This window comes from Dama dama, chromosome 33 (genome assembly GCF_033118175.1).
Source record: "Dama dama isolate Ldn47 chromosome 33, ASM3311817v1, whole genome shotgun sequence".
Classification (NCBI taxonomy): Eukaryota; Metazoa; Chordata; class Mammalia; order Artiodactyla; family Cervidae; genus Dama; species Dama dama.
In genome coordinates this window covers 9528712-9548804 of record NC_083713.1, presented here as the reverse complement: position 1 = coordinate 9548804, position 20093 = coordinate 9528712, and the positions used below count along the sequence as shown (strand labels likewise).

At 36.7% G+C, this 20093-nt stretch overlaps 1 protein-coding gene across 1 annotated transcript in view; it reads left to right on the top strand.

Moving 5' to 3' along the window:
- NAB1 (NGFI-A binding protein 1) overlaps window positions 1-20093 on the top strand; it is a 46890-nt gene that overhangs the window by 13226 nt on the left and 13571 nt on the right. The window contains exons 3-4 of the mRNA XM_061135536.1: window positions 13365-13498; window positions 16046-16097. Of these exons, the coding sequence (XP_060991519.1) occupies window positions 13365-13498; window positions 16046-16097 (186 nt within the window). The remainder of the gene's footprint in view (window positions 1-13364; window positions 13499-16045; window positions 16098-20093) is intronic.

Here is a 20093-nt window from a genome sequence, read left to right as displayed (position 1 = left end):
ACTTGTACTTGAACAAAAAAATAGTATATACTCATTGAAAAAGTACTCAGTACCTACAGAAGGATGTGAAGTAATTGAATCTGTAAACATCCAGCTACTTTCCTTTACGTATACAAATGTGGGGTCATATTTTGCACACTCTTCTCCAAATTCTTTTTTTTAAACTTAATAATATACTCAAAGTACAGTATACTATTATATTTTCAAGCAGTTACATATAGAGCTACTGTATTCATTTATGGATTACATTATATTTCACAGTACGTATGTGCTGTTACCTTAGCCATTCACTTTTTGATGTCACTTAAGTTTTCATTTTTTAAAAATGTTATATATTTTAAATATATATATTGTATATATAATTATATAATATATATGTATGTAATTATAGAAAATATATTTATATAAATATATTTATATAAATATTATATATATATATAATTTAAACTTTATATATTAAAACATTATACACATATACCTTTACAGATTTGTACATCTTTTCCTATAGAATAGATTCCAACATGTAAAATTATGGGCCCAAAGAATATGTAGATTTAATATTATAGTAGATAGTGCTTAATTGCCATCTAAAAAAGCTGGAACAATTTATATTTTCTTTATCATTATTATATGCAAATGTCCATTTTTCCACACTCTTGCTAATACTGCATTTGTCATTTTTAATTTTCGTCAGTCTAAGAAAAATTTCCATTGCTCAAAGTAACTTTCATTATTGAGGAAGAACATCTTTTCATATGGTTAATAGACATCCAATTTTATGTTCATATCCTTTGTTTTATTGTTGGAGTTGTCTTACCTTTAAAATATTGGTAAAAACTTTTTATGTTGTAAGTATATTAACTTTTTGTCTTAGATTGTAAATGTTTTTCCAGATGATCATATGTCCTTTGACCTTTTAGACTGGTTGCCATGTGGAAATTTAATTCTGTATAGTAATGGTCGTTGGTCTTGTCCTGTGTCCTTTCATTTATCTGATTCTGTGTTCCTTCACCAGTATAAAGTTACGACAGTTACTGTAACAAAATACTGTATTTTATATATGGAAAGGCAAGTGCCCCTTCAATAGTATTCTTGTTCAGCGTCTTTTTTTTTTAGGTAATCTTACACATTTCTCCTTCTCAAATGAAGTTTTTAGTGTATTTGTCAAATTTCCCCAAAATTTCTGCTGGTGTTTGATTAGAAATGCCCTAAAGGTATAAGTTAATTTGGGGGGAAAATGATATATTTACAATAATGAAAACTCCCATACAGTAACATAGTATGTGCATTTACTTAGCTCTTCTATATTCTTCTGTAATTTTTTAGTTCTTTATTCACAGTTTTAAACATTTCTTGTTAGGTCAAATATTGTGTATTATACATGTGTATATTAAATGTTTGTATTATAAACATTTACATTTATTTTGCTTTTATACATACATGAATAAGATATAAAGGGGATATAATTGTAAATGAAATTGTTTCCTTTTTAAATTACTATCACTGGCCGATTTTTATATATTAATCTTCTTTTCAGCAGTTTCACCATCTGATATTTTTAAATTATTATAGATATGAATGTCTACTGATGCTTAATATCAGAAAATTGGTTAGCAAGATTAGTCACAGGGATTCTATGATTTGATCTCCTTTGGGCATGTCCTTGTGTAATTGTTATGTATTGTTGCCATACAATAATAAATTCACAAGAACTTGTGAATAGATCTAGAAAATACAAGTAGCATTATAATTCAGCTGCACTTTGACACTTTGATTACCTGTGGCCCAGTGTAGAGGAATCTGCTAAAGGCTCTTATGATAGGAAACAGAGGGCGAAACGTGTTGGCAGTTTTAGGTTCATGCTTTAATCTAGCTTTCATATAGTTCTTAAAACATGGCAGATGAAACATAGTCAAGGACCTGTACTTTTATTAAAGCAAAAGTATGTTAAAGAGATGACTTCAATAAACCCTATCAATCTCACTTAAAAAATTTCTAACCTGCTTTTAAAAAATCCAAAATGAATTATTTCACACTTGACTTTTCCTAAGGGGCTCTTTGCTTCTTTGACTAAATAGGCACAGGTGGTATTTAAGTAATGAGCCCATTGTGGGTTTCCCAAAAGAAGGAAACAATCAAAATGAATGCTAGTAGGCGGAGATGTGGGGGTGGAGCTTTGGAAAATGTGGCTTGTGTTTTTGAAACTTAACTTAGATCACTTATTATTTGTAAGTCAAGTGTGTGAATCTGGTCCAATAATATGTTTTAGGATAGAAGTTTATGCATCAGAGCACTTTCTTCAAACTAGTAACCATCCAAGAATTTGGTAGAAATTATGAAATCCTGAGGGAATTAAAGAAGCTACTATCAAATGTACCGTTTAGGTATTGTGATAATTTTACATTTTTTAATTTGACTGTTTAAAATGAGGGAAAGACTTGAGTTTTTCTAAATTCCTAAGACTAAAGAATGTTACTAGTTTGTCCTCAAGTTCTAAATAAGGAAAGATATGACTTATTCTTAATCCACTTTTAGTGGTATTTCTGACCCTGTGTATAGTATTACAAAGTCTGTGAACACTATTCTTTTCATCTTTCAAGACATATAGGTAGGTCACAAGTAGATGAACATCAGGAAGTTATCTATACCTGAAAAATAATTTTCAACTCACGAGTACATAAAATTCTCATTTTTATATGCACTTTATATTTGTTTCCCAGTATACATTGTAAAATTTATAATCATTCCATTTTATTGTAAAGAATTGTAGAATGAATCATTGTTACAGACACTTTCTTTAAAGCTAGAGAATCAGTGATGGTCTTAGGACATGGCTAAGTATGGCCTGGTCATAGGGGTCAGACCATGAGCATAATAATGTAAGAGGCTGAGGCCTAGAACCACACTCGTTAACTGGTGTGGGGCAGGTGCTAACGACAAACCCAGGAGCAGGATTACAAAGAGGTCCAGGCAGGCAGAGTTCCATCTGTCCAGATGTGTTGGTAGAGTACGTGGTAAACTAGGTAAGCAGAGTGCATCAAACCTTAAAGCAGTAAGTGGATAAAGAGAGAGACTGAAAGTTGAGAAGAGCAAGGCCATGGAGAATGTAGGGGCTTGTAATACTCAGAGATAGAAGCACAGACAAGTCGGCATTATAGAGAATGTTTGTCAGCAGATAGCAGCTTCCAGCCAAAGAGCTCTGGGACTCAAAGACAGGAAGGACAAAAAGAGGAGAAGGTAGAGTTAGTGGGTAAGTTGTAGATGTAATGGAAATGCTATAGAAGGTGGAGTGCTAAGAAGATTGCGACAACAAGGACCTAGGCCCATGGGATACATGGTGGTGTCAGGTTTAGGTCAGCTACCACTATAACGTTAAGAAGGCAAGGCTGAGGGTGTCAGAGAACCCCAATGGTTTTAGTTTTGAGAGACAGGGATTGTCAGATCAGGGAACCTGGTAGACCTGAACATACTATTACTAGGTACAGTGCTTTATTCTGAACTCTGAGCTTGAGTGGAACAATTTCACCATCTCATACTTGAAAGAAATGCTGGACATTTCCTTTTGATCATTTTAAAAAGTAGATTAGACTTTGCTAAGTTTGGGGTTTAATGAAATCTGAAGAAATAATGGGAATATATTTCTTTCAGTTCATTAATGTTTAAATACTATCTCATGTATAATTAAAATGATGTTGGTTAATGAAAAAAACAAAAGTAGATTATAGGGCTATCAGGTTAGTGTCCCTTCTTGAGTCACTTTTGATAATTCACAATTTTTCTGAGAATCTGTCCATTTCATCTAAGTGTTCAAACTTATTGGGATAGTTTATAGTTTTTAAGACCTAATATTGTTTGTACCTTTGTCTCTTTTCCCCTGATCAGCCTTGCCAGAGATTTGTCAGTTAGATTAATTTTTTCAGGGATCTGCAGACCAAAGCCTGTGGGCAAAATTTTGCCCACTTCCTGATTTTGCAGATAAACTTTCTTTGGAATACAGACATGCCTTTCTGTTTATGTATTATCTGTGGCTGCTTTTGAGCTACGGTGTAGGGTTGGGTTTTTGTTAACACAGACTGGCCTGTAAAGCCTAAAATATTACTAGCTGACCTTTTACAGAAAAGCTTTCCAACTTCTTTATTGGGAAGCACTTTTGGCTTAATTGAACTTTGTAGTTATGTTGTGTTCGTTTACATCTGCTTTCGTATAGTTTATTGTTCTAACTTACATTTTATCCTGAGTTCATTAATGTTCAGTTGTTCTTTTCTAATGTAAGCAATTAAGGCCATGAATTCTCACTATGTATTGAATTAGCATTATTCCCAAAGGTTTTAATTCTGATTATTTCTCTTTTTTATTTATACTTTCTGTTCACAAACTATTAAGAAGTGTTTTTTTTTTCATTTCCTAATGTGAGAGGTTTTTCCTTAGTTCTTTTTCCTAATTATTTCTAACTGAGTTACATTGTGATCAGAGAACATGGTTTGCCTCTTGCCAGCCCTGTAAAATATGTTGAGATATTGTTATGGCCCAGTATGTGGTCAGTGTTTTAAATGTGCTTCTGCAGTTGTTGTTAGAGTATTCTCTATGTGTTTGTTTTAACAAGTTATTAGGTCTGTTATTCAAACCTTCTGTAGACTGAATTTTTTATTATTTTGTCTGCTTGCTCTATCAGTAACTGAGTCATGTGTTGAAATCACCTACTTTGATTGTGGAGTTGTCCCTTTCTCTTTGAATTCTGTAGTGGCCTTATTGATTTTTAATAATGCATTTTGCTTTTTAAAACTTTTTTGTGTTGATATTAATACATGTGCTTTCTTTTTGTTAGTAATTGCTTGTTACTTCTTTTTTCCATCCTTTTACTTTTGGTTTTTCTGAATCTATATTTTCGATATACCTCTTGTAAATATGATAGTTGGGTATTTAAAAAGTTCTGTCTTAGATTCTTTGTCTTTTAACGGAAACATTTGGTCCATGTAAATTGATTACAGTGACTGATGCTTTGAATTTATTTCCTTTATTTGTATTTCTTCCCTTCCCTTTTTTTATATCTCACATTTACCATCTGAAACTAGTGTCCTTTGGCCTGAAGTGCATTATCTAGAATTTTCTTAATGAAGGCCTGCTGTAGGCAAACTCTCTCCTTCCCCACCCTATTGGAGAATATCTTCATTCCGCCCTCATTTTCGTTGTTATTGTTGTTCAGTCGCTAAGTTGTGTTCAACTCTTTGCACCCCTCTGCACTGCAACATGTGAGGCTACCCTCTCTGTTACTATTTCCTGGAAGTCACTCAAACTCATGTCCATTGAGTCACTGATTCCCTCCAACCACTTCATCCCCTGTTGCCCCCTTCTCCTCCTGCCTTCAATCTTTCCCAGCATCAGAATCTTTTCCAGTGAGTCAGCTCTTTGCATCAGGTAGCCAGAGTACTGGAGCTTCAGCTTTAGCATTAGTCCTTCCAATGAATATTCAGGGTTGATTTCTGTTAGGATTGACTGGTTTGATCTCCTTGCTGTCCAGGGGACTCTCAAGAGTCTTTTCTGGCACCACAATTTGAACATATCAGTTGTTTGGTGCTCAGTCTTCTTTACCATCCAGCTCTCACATCTGTACATGACTACTGGAAAAACTATAGCTTTGACTACATGGACCTTTGTTGGCAAAGTGATGTCTTTGCTTTTTAATGTGCTGTCTAGGTTTGTCCTAGCTTTCCTTCCAAGGAGCAAGTTTGTTTGTTTGTTTGTTTTTAATAGTAAAGCAATTTATTTTCTTGGGTTGACAACAGATAAATCTCACTTGAAATGTGGCAGTAAGTTTGGGTAGAAGAGGAGGATATTGGTTGCATTAGTACTGAGATATTGATGGATATACATCTGAGGCAGCATATTTTCAAGAGTATTTCCTTATTACAAATCATCTGCCCCATTTCCAGACTGTGCATCTTGATTTTTTTTAATATATATATATTTTTATTAAAGTATAGTTGACTTATAATGATTCAGGTATGGCACAAGGTGATTTGGTTATACAAATACAGATATATTCTTTTTGAAATTTTTTCCATTATAAGTTATTACAAGTTATTGACTATAGTTCCCTATGCTATACAGTAAACGTTTGTTGCATATCTATTTTTTAATTAGAAATCTAGCATTCTATTCATACTGAGTCAAACAAGTGGAATCAAAATGTAATTTTTTAGTTAGGCAAAAGTGTGTAAGTTTTCTAAAATATATTTGTTGTACATATTTATATATATGTATACAAAAGCTTTTCTCAGTTCATTTCAGTCACTCCAACTCTATGTGACCTCATGGATTGCAGCACGCCAGGCTTCACTGTTTATTACCAACTTCTGGAGCTTACTCAAACTCAGGTCCGTAGAGTCAGTGATGCCATCCAACCATCTCATCCTCTGTCGTCCCTTTCTGCTCCTGCCTTCAGTCTTTCCCAGCACCAAGGTCTTTTCCAATGAGTCAGTTCTTCACAGCAGGTAGCCAAAATATTGGGAGTTTCAGCTAAAGCATCAGTCCTTCCAATGAATATTCAGGACTGATTTCCTTTGGGATGGACTGGTTGGATATCCTTGCAGTCTGAGGGACTCTCAAGAGTCTTCTCCAACACCACAGTTCAAAAGCATCAATTGCTCGGCACTGAGCTTTCTTTCTCATATAGTCCAACTGTCACATGCATGCATGACTACTGGAAAAACCATAGCTTTGACTAAACGGACCTTTGTTGGCAAAGTAATATCTCTGCTTTTTAATATGCTGTCTAGGATGGTCATAGCTTTCCTTCCAAGAAGGGAGTGTCTTTTAATTTCATGGCTGGAGTCACCGTCTGCAGTAATTTTGGAGCCCAAGAAAATAAAGTCTCTCACTGTTTCCATTGTTTCCCCATCTATTTGCCATGAAGTGATGGGCCAGATGCCATGATCTTAGTTTTCTGAATATTGAGTTTTAAGCCAACTTTTCACTTTCCTCTTTCACTTTCATCAAGAATCTCTTTAGTTCTTCTTCGCTTTCTGCCAGAAGGGTGGTGTCAACTGCGTATCTGGGGTTATTGATATTTATCCCGGCAATCTTGATTCCAGTTTGTGCTTCATCCAGCCCAGCATTTCACATGATGTACTCTGCATATAAGTAAAATAAGCAGGGTGACAATATACAGCCTTGACCTACTCCTTTACCAATTTTGAACCAGTCTGTTGTTCCATGTCCAGTTATAACTGTTGCTTCTTGACCTGCATACAGATTTCTCAGGAAACAGATTAAGTGGTCTGGTATTCTCATCTCCTTAAGAATTTTCCAGTTTGTTGTGATCCACACAGTCAAAGGCTTTAAGCATAGTCAGTGAAGCAGAAGATATTTTTCTGTAATTCCCTTGCTTTTTTCTGTGATCCCGCAGATGCTGCCAATTTGATCTGTGGTTCCGCTGCCTTTTCTAAATCTGGCTTGTACATCTGGAAGTTTTTGGTTCACGTACTGCTAAAGCCTGGCTTGAAGGATTTTGAGCATTACCTTACTAGCACATGAAATGAGCACAGTTGTACAGTAGTTTGAGCATTCTTTGGCATTGCCTTTCTTTGGGATTGGAATGAAAATTAACCAGCCACTGCTGAGTTTTCCAAATTAGCTGTCATATTGAATGCAGCACTTTAACAGCATCATCTTTTAGGATTTGAAATAGCTCATTTGCAGTTGCATCACCTCCACCACTAGCTTTGTCTTCATTCTTAATTGCTACTTATTTTGGGTATCAAATTCTATATTGTCATTTACTTTCTGTTCGTAATCAAAGGTATCATTTCCTTGGCCTTTGGCTTTCATTGTGTTTAGAAGCCAGTGGTTATGTGACTACTGTCTGCTTTAGAAGTCTTTTTTCCCTATACCCCAATTCTTTTTCCTCCTTAATTCTTCTCTCCTTCTGACTTCTCAATTTTTCTTGGTCATTTTTACTCTATTACTCTTTTAGTCATATTTTCAACTCCTTTTATCTCTTTAAATGAAGTCCTTGAGGGACTGTTTCTGCTGGTTTTTACTTTTGATTCCTTCTTTCTTTGACTCTTTAATGATTTCTATGTATGAACTCATATTTCTTGAAACTGTGGGAATGTTTTGAGAGCTAGGAAGAAAATGGACTCTCCTAGAGGTTTTTTGTTTTTGCTTCTACCAGGCACCTGTGCTCCACACAGTACAACTGTGGAGCCCCATGAAAGTAAATTCTCAGGCTGTTAGTGTGAATTAGGGCTAAAAACCCATGTGAAGAGCTGATTTGGGTTTATGAAATTCTCTCCCAGTTAGTAATAAGGTTCAAGACTGGTAATTCTCCTTGCATTTCCCTGGAGGTGAGGGGGGACTGTATACAGGTACGTTTCTGATTCTGTCTTACATTTGGCTGTAGTACTTTTGTATTATTTTTCACCTTTATGGAGGAAAGGTCTTTGACTCTTCAGCCTCTCCTTTGATGGATTCTGGGGTTTTTCTGTTACTCTCTCCACATACTCACCAGCCTAACAAGGCTGTGAAGATTGAAACTCTAAAAGTTCATCTGGTTTAGCATCTGTCCTCAACTTAGTCTTTGAGATACTGTCTTCATTCATTTTTGCCTCAGTAGTTCTTACAGACTTGCTGGCTTATTAATGTAAAGATATTGTTTCTTCCTATTTTAGCCACCATTTTTCCTGTGAGAAATGTGAGAAGGCCAGGCATAGTACATAGCCCTCCCTCTGCTGGAAATGGAAGTCTTGATTGCCCTCTGAGCCTCCCTGTTACATAGCCTTCATGTTGTAATGTTATGCTAACACTTAGGTGAAGCTTAATTGAAAGTCACAATCGTTTGATTGTTAAAAGATTATCATTTTAAATACTGCCAGCAAAGACAGTTTTAAAATCTAGTTATAAATAATAGAAGACTAACTTTAAGAAATCTTTTCACAAAGATATGAATGGAATTTTGGTATTTTTAGCTATGAAAGGAGGAAGTGGAGGAAGTAAGTAAACCAATGAGGGAGACTATCTTATTTTATACTTTTAACAAAATTAGAAACTTAGAACTTTTAAAAAGCTAGCTTGGTGCTGCAGTGACTAACTGCTGGTTTTGGATAATTTTTCTTTTTAAAATACATCATGATTGTTACTGATTTAATTATTAGCAACTAGGATTATGAAATCTAGAAGATACTTACAGACAATAATTTTTGAGGGGAAAGCTTGATGAATTGGCTTCATATTACAACTTGGAGTGAGCTACCATTATTTCTCTAGCCTCAGTTTTTTTGCCAGAAGGCTCTCTGAGGACCTGGGGAGTTCAGTATAGTTTTTGGTCTGTTAGAGCCTGAATTCAGTTACAGAGATTGTGTTCTGTTTGTTTTTCTTGGTTTCTGGTAGGATGATGAAAGGAATACTAGAACACTGTTTTTAATTTATGTTGAAAAGTTATTATTATCTATGGCTGTGCATGAGCTGGTACGTCTGAAATGTTGTCAGTTAAAATATCTTACCACCAGAATTTCTCCATACTTACTTAGGTTTATGAGCACAAAAAAGAACTAGCTACATAACAGGCAACTCAAAAAGGATAATTAAAGGTCACTGTAGCTACCACTAAGCTGCAGTTGAAGCTAATTTATTTAGGAAATTATTCTTTGCAGTATGTTTTACTTTCTGCTCCTGTAACATTGTGCTTATCAAAAGCACTTAGGGAAGAAATTGATCTACTGATGATTCTTTAGGAGGGGAGGGAGAAGGCTGAAAATAATTTCTTCCTATTATGCTTTCATCTTCAGCCATGGGTTTAAAATAAGAAACCTGGCCTTAATTGCCAGTAGCCACATTACAAGCATTTAGTTCAGTTCAGTTGCTCAGTCGTGTCCAACTCTTTGAGACCCCATGGATTGCAGCACACCAGGCCTCCCTGTCCATCACCAACTCCTGGAGCTTACTCAAACTCATGTCCATCGAGTTGGTAATACCATCCAACCATCTCATCCTCTGTCGTCCCCTTCTCCTCCTGCCTTCAGTCTTTCCCAGCACCAGGGTCCTTTCCAATGAGTCAGTGCTTTGCATCAGGTGGCCAAAGTATTGGAATTTCAGCTTCAGCATCAGTCCTTCCAATGAATATTCCGGGCTGATTTCCTTTAGGATGGACTGGTTGGATCTCCTTGCAGTCCAAGGGACTCTCAAGAGTCTTCTCCAACACCACAGTTCAAAAGCATCAATTCCTCGGTGCTCAACTTTCTTTATGGCCCAACTCTCATATCCATACATGACTACTGGAAAAACCGTAGCTTTGACTAGACAGACCTTTGTTGGCAAAGTAATATCTCTGCTTTTTAACATGCTGTATATGTTGGTTATAACTTTCCTTCCAAGGAGTAAGCATCTTTTAATTTCATGGCTGCAGTCACCATCTGCAGTGATTTGTGTGTCTAGTTAGTAAAAATTACAATGTAAAGAATACTTTCATTCATTCATTAGTCAGTCAATATTCATTAAGCTCACAACCCATGCCAGAGACTGACAAGCCAGGTCTCTGGCTTAACATATGAAAAAGTAAAAATGCAGCATATGTCAAGTGAAGGAAAGGAGGTTACACACCTGTGTTCACATGTATGTACACAAAGGAATATTTGAATAATATGCATAAAAATATTAATAGTCATTCTGGATGGAATGCATGTTGCACTTGTTTACTTTTGCTTCCCTGTGTTTTAAAAACTTTTTAAAAAAAGTTATTGTGAGTAAAGTGGAATGTCAGGGTAGGGAGGAAGAGTAAATGTCTGATTGCTTATCAAAGGAAAATGAGAATTGATACTAAAACAACTTTGTGGCAAGTGTGTCTTCTCACTTCTTGTTAGAGTCCTTGGAGGTAGTGATATTATCCGGTTTTGCCGCAGAGAAAACTGAGGCTCTGAGACGTTTTTACATGTCCAAAGTTACACAGCTGGTAAGTGATGGAGCAGATTCCTACGCCTCTCTGCCTTCAGGTCCTGTCAATTTGCCGTCAATCATGCCTGGAATGGGTTTCTTGCTTTTTAAAAAAGTCTGATATACCCCTTGGCAGTTTCTTACATCTATTTAAATTGACAACATTATATGAAAAACATGCTCTAGTCTATTAAGCAAATTATAGAGTTGGACTTTAGGATAACAATTGATACTTAGATTTTTAGAACTGGTGTTGTGTCAATGAGCAACTCTATACTGGCAATATTTAACACTTAGATGAAAGAATAGAATTACATCAAATTAAAACACATTTGCTCCTTGGTAGAAAAGCTATGACAAACCTAGACAGCGTATTAAAAAAGAGACATCACTTTGCCAACAAAGGTCTGTATAGTTAAAGCTATGGTTTTTCCAGTAGTCATGTATGGATGTGGCCATACATGCTTTGGACCATAAAGAAGATTTGATGCTTTCGAACTGTGGTGCTAGAGAAGACTCTTCAGAGTCCCTTAGACAGCAAGGAGATCAAACCAGTCAATCCTGAAGGAAATCAACCCTGAATATTCACTGGAAGGACTGATGCTGAAGCTCTAACACTTTGGCCACCTGATGCAAAGAGTCGACTCATTGGAAAAGACCCAGATACTGGGAAAGATTGAGGTCAAGCGGGGAAGAGGGTGACAGAGGATGAGATGGTTGGATGGCATCACTGACTCAGTGGACATGAGTTTGAACAAACTCGAGGAGATAGTGAAGGACAAGGAAGCATGGTGTGCTGCAGTTCATGGGGTCGCAGAGAGTCAGACACAGCTTAGTAACTGAACAACGTGAATCTTAGAGATTTGGTAACTCTAAGACCTTGTTTTTCCTTTTTAGCCCTCATGTGTGATAATACTTTTTTATTATCTTTTACTAAGTGATTTTATAAATATTTAATGAATATAATTTAATTTTTATTCCTAAGAATTTGCATGTCACTTCACATTATCAAACCATATATTTTCAGTTTTGTAAATTTATTTATTTATTTTAATTGGAGGCTAATTACTTTACAATATTGTGGAGGTTTTTGCCATCATTGACATGAATCAGCCACAGGTGTACATGTGTCCCACCGTCCCAAACCCCCCTTCCCCTCCCTCCCCATCCCATCCCTCTGGGTTGTCCCAGTGCACCGGCTTTGAGTGCCCTGTTTCATGCATCGAACTTGGACTGGTCATCTGTTTCACATATGTTAATATACATGTTTCAATGCTGTTCTCTCAAATCGTCCCACCCTTGCCTTCTCCCACAGAGTCCAAGAGTCTGTTCTTTACATTTGTGTCTCTTCTGCTGTCTCGCATATAGGGTCATCGTTCCCGTCTTTCTAAATTCCATATATGTATGTTAATATACTGTATTGGTGCTTTTCTTTCTAACTTACTTCACTCTGTAGTAAGTTTCATCCACCTCAGCGCTGACTAAAATGTGTTCTTTTTAATGGCTGAGTGATATTCCATTGTATATATGTACCACTGCTTTCTTATCCGTTCGTCTGCTGATGGGCATCTAGGTTGCTTCCATGTCCTGGCTATTATAAACAGTGCTACAATGAACATTGGGGTGCACGTGTCTCTTTCAGATCTGGTTTCCTCTGGTGTGTATGCCCAGCAGTGGGATTGCTGGATCGTATGGCAGTTCTATTTCCAGTTTTTTAAGGAATCTCCACACTGTTCTCCATAGTGGCTGTACTAGTTTGCATTCCCACCAACAGTGTAAGAGGGTTCCCTTTTCTCCACACCCTCTCCAGCATTTATTGCTTGTAGACTTTTGGATAGCAGCCATTCTGACTGGCATGTAATGGTACCTCATTGTGGTTTTGGTTTGCATTTCTCTAATAATGAGTGATGTTGAGCATCTTTTCATGTGTTTGTTAGCCATCTGTATGTCTTCTTTGGAGAAATGTCTGTTTAGTTCTTTGGCCCATTTTTTCATTGGGTTGTTTATTTTTCTGGTGTTCAGCTGCATGAACTGCTTGTATATTTTTGTGATATATTCAGTTTCAGTTAAGGAAATATTATCACCATATCATATAATCAGATCCCTTGGTTTCTCATAAGCAAAAAAAGATGCAGAACATTTTTAAGCTTTTTATTTTGCTTATTTTCCATAAATTCTTCTACTTAAAAATAAATAAAGCGTGTAAATAAAACCAAGATGACCGTTTTGATTAGTTTGAGTTCTGAGAGGTGTAGGTGACTTGATTTTCTTCTGTAATTAGGCAGTAGGACTAATTAGGAATAAAGGCTATCCTGATTTTCATAAATTATGATTTAACTACATAATGATGTGACATTTTTATGTTCTCAAGTGAAACATTTTCTACATTGATGAAATAAAAATGCTTATAACTTTGGAAACTTTATTCTGAAATACAGCTCACCGTTAATGAAGCGGCTGCTCAGCTCTGTGTAAAGGATAATGCCCTGCTGACAAGAAGAGATGAACTTTTTGCCCTGGCCAGGCAGATTTCTCGAGAAGTCACCTATAAATATACTTACAGAACCACCAAGTAAGTGTGTAACTGACAGTGCTTTTGCAGTTTGATAAAGTAGAGCTTGAAACACAGTCCACTGGTAGAGTATATTTGAGAAAAGTAGAAGTGTGGTTATAATTCTATCAACAGCGAAATGAATTTTTAAAACATTGTTGCTGAAGTTTGTTACTTTGTCTAATCCTCTTTTATTATCTTTTGAAAGATAGTTCCCTAGCTCTGTAGTGTTGGTCTGGTAGTAGTTCTCAGCATTCTTCTCTCACATAGATGCTTTGGTTTTGAGTGTGATGAAAGGATTTAGTTAAGCAGCATTTATAGACTTATTTGTATACTATACAAACTACATGAACTCTCTCTGAAAGGAGTGTGTTTTCTTTTGCAAAGTGTTTGCCAATCTGAGGGGCTTCCCTGGTGGCTCAGACTGTAGAGAGTCTGCCTGTGGTGTGGGGGACCTGGGTTGGATCCCTAAGTTGGGACGATCCCCTGCAGAAGGAAGTGGCCAGCCCACTCCAGTATTCTTGCCTGGAAAATCCCATGGACAGAGGAGCGTGGCAGGCTACAGTTCCATGTGGTCTCAAAGAGCTAGACACAATTGAGCAACTTCACTTTGCCATCTGATGAGATTAGCTAAAGAGATAAAGACTTCATTACCCAGTATGCAAAGGCAAATTGGAAAATACTAGGTTACTAGTGAGTGAAGTATGGAATATATGTTTGAAATAAAAAACCTCATGTTGAAAAGCAGCAGTGATTTTAAAATTTAATGTAAACATACACATAATATATTCTTCATCTTACCCTCACTTAAACCCTAAGCATTGTCTGTAGATAGAGGAACATTTTGATCTTGTTCACTTGGCTTCATATGGACCCTGATTGCCAGTGCGTGCTCAGCTGTGCCTGCCACTGCTTCTGTGAGGAGATGAATTAGCGTGACTGAGTGTGTATTGAAAAAACCATATCTTGAGTGCCCTTCCCAGCTCTAATAAATCACATCCTCTGGGGATGGAACCTTAGAGTCCAAACTTTCACAAGCAGCTGCTGTGATTCTTGTGCGTGTTCAAACTTGAAAACCACCTAGACAGGCACTTGCTTTCATTACCATTATTTTCCCTAACTCCTAGTGGCTTTTTCGTCTGTTCCGTCAAGAGCCCATGTACTTAGAAATCAGCAACAAGTAAAATTATGCAAAATAAATGATCAGGGTAAGCATATACAGCAACGTTAGAGGATTATTCACAAGATTTTTTTTTTTTGGTTGAATGTTCAAGAGCTGATTTTTGTGACGTTTTCTTCACTGTGTCATACAAAGTTTTCTGACATTTACATAAATAAATTTCTTTAATCAAAGTAGTACATGTATATGGTATATGAAGTCTTATTACACAAGTCTCAAGTACACAAGGCTTGTTACAAAGCAGTTACCCTGCTTCCCCTTCTTTCTGAATACTAAGACCCAGAAACCACTGCTTTCCACAATTTTTATTTTTTATAGTATTTATTTACATTTGTATATTTTAAGTTAAATCATTTTGCAATACATAAGACTTTCACATTATAAGTTGAAACTAAGTAAAAAGCTGATGCCAGAGGTTGCACTCTCATTTCTGTCTTTTTTACTCTGTTCCTCTTCTCATTGTTGGTAGTTTTTATTAGTTTCTTTTTCATCCTTCTAGTGTCTGTCTATGTGCATGTATTTCTCACTTATACCTTTTCTTTTTTTTGGAAAAAAAAGAAGTAGCATGTGTCTACATTATGTTGTATTTCATTCTTAGTTTAATGTGTCTTAGAGATCTTGCTGTATTAGCACAGATGCATCTTCGTCACTATCTTTTTAGCAGCTGCAGGAAACTGCGTTATGTGGATCCACCATGATTCATTTAACCAGTCCCTTGGTGGACACATGACTTGTCTCTAGTCTTTTGTCATTATAAGTAATACCACATTAACCTCATACATACTTTGTTGATTCTGAGATGTGTTTTTCCACATTTTAACATCTTTTGTGTTGAGGTATAACTTAAAAATTTATGAGTTGCCATAGTTGAATTGGCGGTTATATTTGATGTTTGTGTATGTGCTTCTGTGGGATAGATTCCCAGCAGAGGGATACCTAAAGATCAAGGGACGATGCATGTATAGTTCTGATAGATAGATAAAATGTACTTTAATCTCATGTAGCCTTAAGCATTCATCTTAAATGGTCATTATTGTCATTTTATTCTAAATTGTACTGATCCATGAAGGATAGCATAGAATACAGTTCTCGATTTTTTCCCTTTTTCATTTTGTGGTACTCATTAATACTGAGTATTTTCTGTTTTAGGCATTCTTAGGTAGTGGCCTTTTAAAATGTATAATGTAGTTGTGTTTGTCTGTTTCCCCATTGTTAACTTAGAAATTATGAAAAGTCTCTTTTTCATTATTTAATGTTCATTATGAATGTCTTATTTCTGGTGGCAGGGTTCCAGAGTTGTTTGTTTTGGTGGAAGTTTATAGATTTAGATGCCTTTAGAAAAAATTTGTTACCTTCTCAAATTTTTCTCTCTCCCTCATTCCCCTCAGGTCAAAATGTGGAGAGAGAGATGAATTATCCCCGAAGAGAATTAAAGTAGAGGTATGATTATGTGTTATCTTTTCTTATGCTAATAGTATTTGCTTACTAGTTCAACTGAAAAAGAAGGAATGGTCCCATCAGCTAGTGAGAAAATGTGAATTGTGGAATCTGAAAAATGATACAGAATGTGGTCACTTGGAAGTATCTGTAGTAATTTGAACTAGGATACTCAGAAAACTCCTAGAAGGAAACAGCAGTGATGAGCTTGGGGCCCAGTCAGTTTATCAAAGGTTGTTTTGTAAACAGTTGTTTCTTACAGATTTAAAACTCCTTACTGGTTAAACTGTCCCTTTTATAATTTTATTTACATCATTAGTCATCTTATCAAGTAGACTCAAAGGAGCTAAAGTTTAATTTCTTTATATTAAATATCTGAGAGAAGTGACACTTCAGTAGCTGTAAGTTATGAAAACTTTACTGTAATTAAAAGCCTCTTTTAGGGTATAACTGCTGAGGCTGTCTTTCTGATTTTAGACCTGTGAGTGGTAAGGTGAGTTGAGCAAGAAAAATATGTTTTTCTTAGGGCTCTCAGAACTAGTTTCAGAATGAAACTCTTTAATTTGGATTGATACTTTTCTAAAGGCCACTCTGAAGCAGAGCAGGCAACTCCTTTTTTTCTTGGACAGGGGAGAGAGGTCACAACTCTTGGTCATTCATTATTTAATTTCTTGTTAAGGAAAACAAGCTGTGTTTAACTACCCTAAATTTCCATAATCAGGTTATTCTTGCTAAGCATCTGATTGCCTGCAATAATCTTTCATTTATACCAAAGCCAGAGTTAATCTTTTAAAAACATACATCCCTTTTCTTGCTTAAATCTTTCTAGTGGCTGTCTACTCTGCCTAGAATAAAAGCTACACTTTTTCCTGAGGCTCCGAAGACCCTGCCTGAGCTGACTCTGACCCGACTCTCTAACCTCATCTGCTTCCACACTTCCCCATTCTTACTGTGTCCTAGCTCCACTGGCCACCTTTCTGTTCCTGGAACACGTCAGACTCAGGTGTGCCTCAGCACTGGCTGGCTGTTGCCCTCCCTGGATCTCTCTCTAGGTCTTCACACGGCTTCAGCTTGTAGCCGTTTCCTCGGAGCTCCCTGCTTCCCTCCTAAAGAGGCACTGTCACCCCCCATCGCATCTAGGCTCTCTGTCCTGGCGGGGCGTGTTTGTTTTCATAGTGCTTACCCGTGTCTGAAACTCTTATGGATGTGTTTTTAATTTGTTACTGGTCTGCCCCGTTAGGTGAAAGTAGAGCTCTTATCTGTCTGTCCACTACTTTTACTTAGTTTATAATAGTGCCTTGTGTAGGCCTTAAAATCTATGAGATGAAATCATGAATGGCCATGAGTAAATACCTTTATGTTCTAAAAGCTTTAGCCATACACAGTGGTTCTCACAGAAGAAAAGTGTCCAAAATGAGCGCCTTTTTAAAAAGTGTGTTTATGTTTGTAATCTACTTCAGTGTTAACTCAGGAGTAATGTTTAAGATGGGTTAACGTCACATATAGTACTCAAAAAACTTACTGAAATGACTTAAGGCCATTGAAAGAGCTAGCTAGTGCAATATTTTCTCCTGTTGCCTCTCAAAATAATGAGTAAGAGAGGATCTCTGTGGATTTATCTGTTAGTGACTCTGCCTCTAGAAGGGAAACTGGATAAACAAAGAAACTACTAAAGGGTATGTGGAGGATTTAGAGGCAGGAAGGTACAAAACCTACCCTGTGGCCAGGAAAGGTAATCAGTCAGCTACTGGGTTATTAGAGAATATGTCTGCCTCTCTTTCTCACCGTTGACCCTCCACGCCATTGTGACTCAGGCTGTTCTCACATTTTCAAGCCATGGTTTCCTTTTGTCTAGCTTCAGAGGTCACTGGTGAACACTGAAGTCTGAGGTCATGAATCTCATGGACTCATGTTGGAGCTATAGTGTTTTCTTGTTATGTTGTATTGATAAGTCTTTCTGACCCTCTCAATAGCCCTGATCTGAAATGTAAGCTGATTATTTCTGTATCCAGTTACAGTGTTTTGGATTTCTTCTTAGGAGCTCACAGTGTTAGGTTGAAGTTAGATGTGACCCTTCCAGTCCTTTATATTCACTAGAGATATTTGAGTTATGCGTGCGTTTTAAGTTGCTTCGGTTGTGTCTGACTCTCTGCAACCCTGTGGACTGTAGCCCGCCAGGCTCCTCTGTCTATGGGTTCTCCAGGCAGAAATACTGGAATGGGCTGCCGTGCCCTCCTCCCGGGGATCTTCCCGACCCAGGGGTTGAACACGCATCGTTTAGGTCTCCTGCGTTGTCAGGCAGGTCCTTTACCACAGCGCCATCTGGGAAGCCCCAACTGAATTATAGTTCTATATGATTAGTTTATTACTTTACTAGACTTCCCAAAGCCATTTGCACAGTTGTGAATTTAGAATTAAGATAATCATTCTTTCCTTTTTCTGTGAATAACAGTTCTAACCGTTCCTAAACAGACAAGTGACTAATAAACCCCAAGTGTTCTTATAGACACTAAACTCTTGATTTTAAAAATGAATAGGGACTTTGGCTTTGAATTTAGGACAGATGTTTACTTTTGTTGGTTTATTTTTTTGTCTTGTTTTTGCTTAGTGTTTTTTTAAAAACTTGTGTATTGCAGAGCATTGATTTATGCAAAATGTGTGTTATGCCTGTGTGTACACCTACACGTGTATATAGTGTAATGTGTAATGCTTTGTAAGATATACAGAACTGGCATAAATGGTGTTCTATGCCTGTCCCTGCTAGGCATTTGAAATTCTCTTGTGTATAAATTCTCTTGTGTACTCTAAGTCAGATTTGAGATCCTGGAGCTGTTCATTTGGTTTCGGAAGCTGACACTGAGGTAGGTAGTATTAGCAGTATAGGGTTACACTCCCCTAAGAAGACCACCAAGCATTAGTGCTTTATTTATGTCTAGCTTCTTTGTGCTGCTGGGGTGGGGGGAGAATTTCTGGCATGAGAAGATTAGGGGAGGCTTAATGAGGAGATACCATCTGAGCTGGATTTTAAAAGAAGGGTAGGATTTCAGAAGGTAGGGATGTGGGGTGGAAGGTGGAGGGGCATTGCAAAGAAAGACTAGCGTGGGCAAAGACACAGAGGTAAGAAAATACTCTGTGTGTTTAGGGAACAGTAAGACCAGTTTTTCCAGAATATATGGCTGACACAAAGGATGTCATAAGTAAATGAGAAAGATTTTAGAATTCTTTGAGTATACTCTTTGTCTTATTTCCTTTGAGTATTGTTTTGTGATTCTTAGCTCATTAATTCTCTATTAAGAAAACGTTATATAAAAATAAGCTTAGCTTATTGTAGTGTAAGATTCCTAATTACTAGACTCAAATTAATGAGTCCTTTTTTTCCTCTTCATTTTTCCAAAATTTTTGTCAGCAACCAGTGAGCATACTTGCCAAGTTGCTGAGTTTTTCCAATCTTAAAAAGATCGTTTTTAAGATCTGTAACATCAGAGAACAAAAAGAAATGTAGTGTCTGATAGATGAAATGGAATTAACTCAGAGTAGACATGGAAAGGAAAGAGAAACATTTTCTTTTGCGCCATTTTCAATGCATGAGAATACACTAAAAAACTAGTGCTTTATTCACGCTCAGTAGTTGCCATATTTTCCTGATCTGTTGGTGAGAGGTGGAGTGGAACAAAATGTTAAAATCCTTGTCTGATTTTTCTCTTATTAGATAGAGAATATTATCCATCCATACATAGATATCTATATATATGGTTGTTCCCCCTAAGAAATAGTTAACTATTTATTTGATTTGTCAGTGTTGAGTGTCAGTATACATGTTGTGAAGTACTCAGGATAATCTCTTATTCTTGAATAGTGTTCGTTCCTGTAGGGATATAAGACATTAAGAAACGTAGAAGTTTGGAACTTTATAATTCCTGGAATATATGAGATAGTCACGGAGAAAAAAGGCTGCTGACTTCCGGAGGCCTTGTTAGGGTAGCCTGTCACTTATTATAC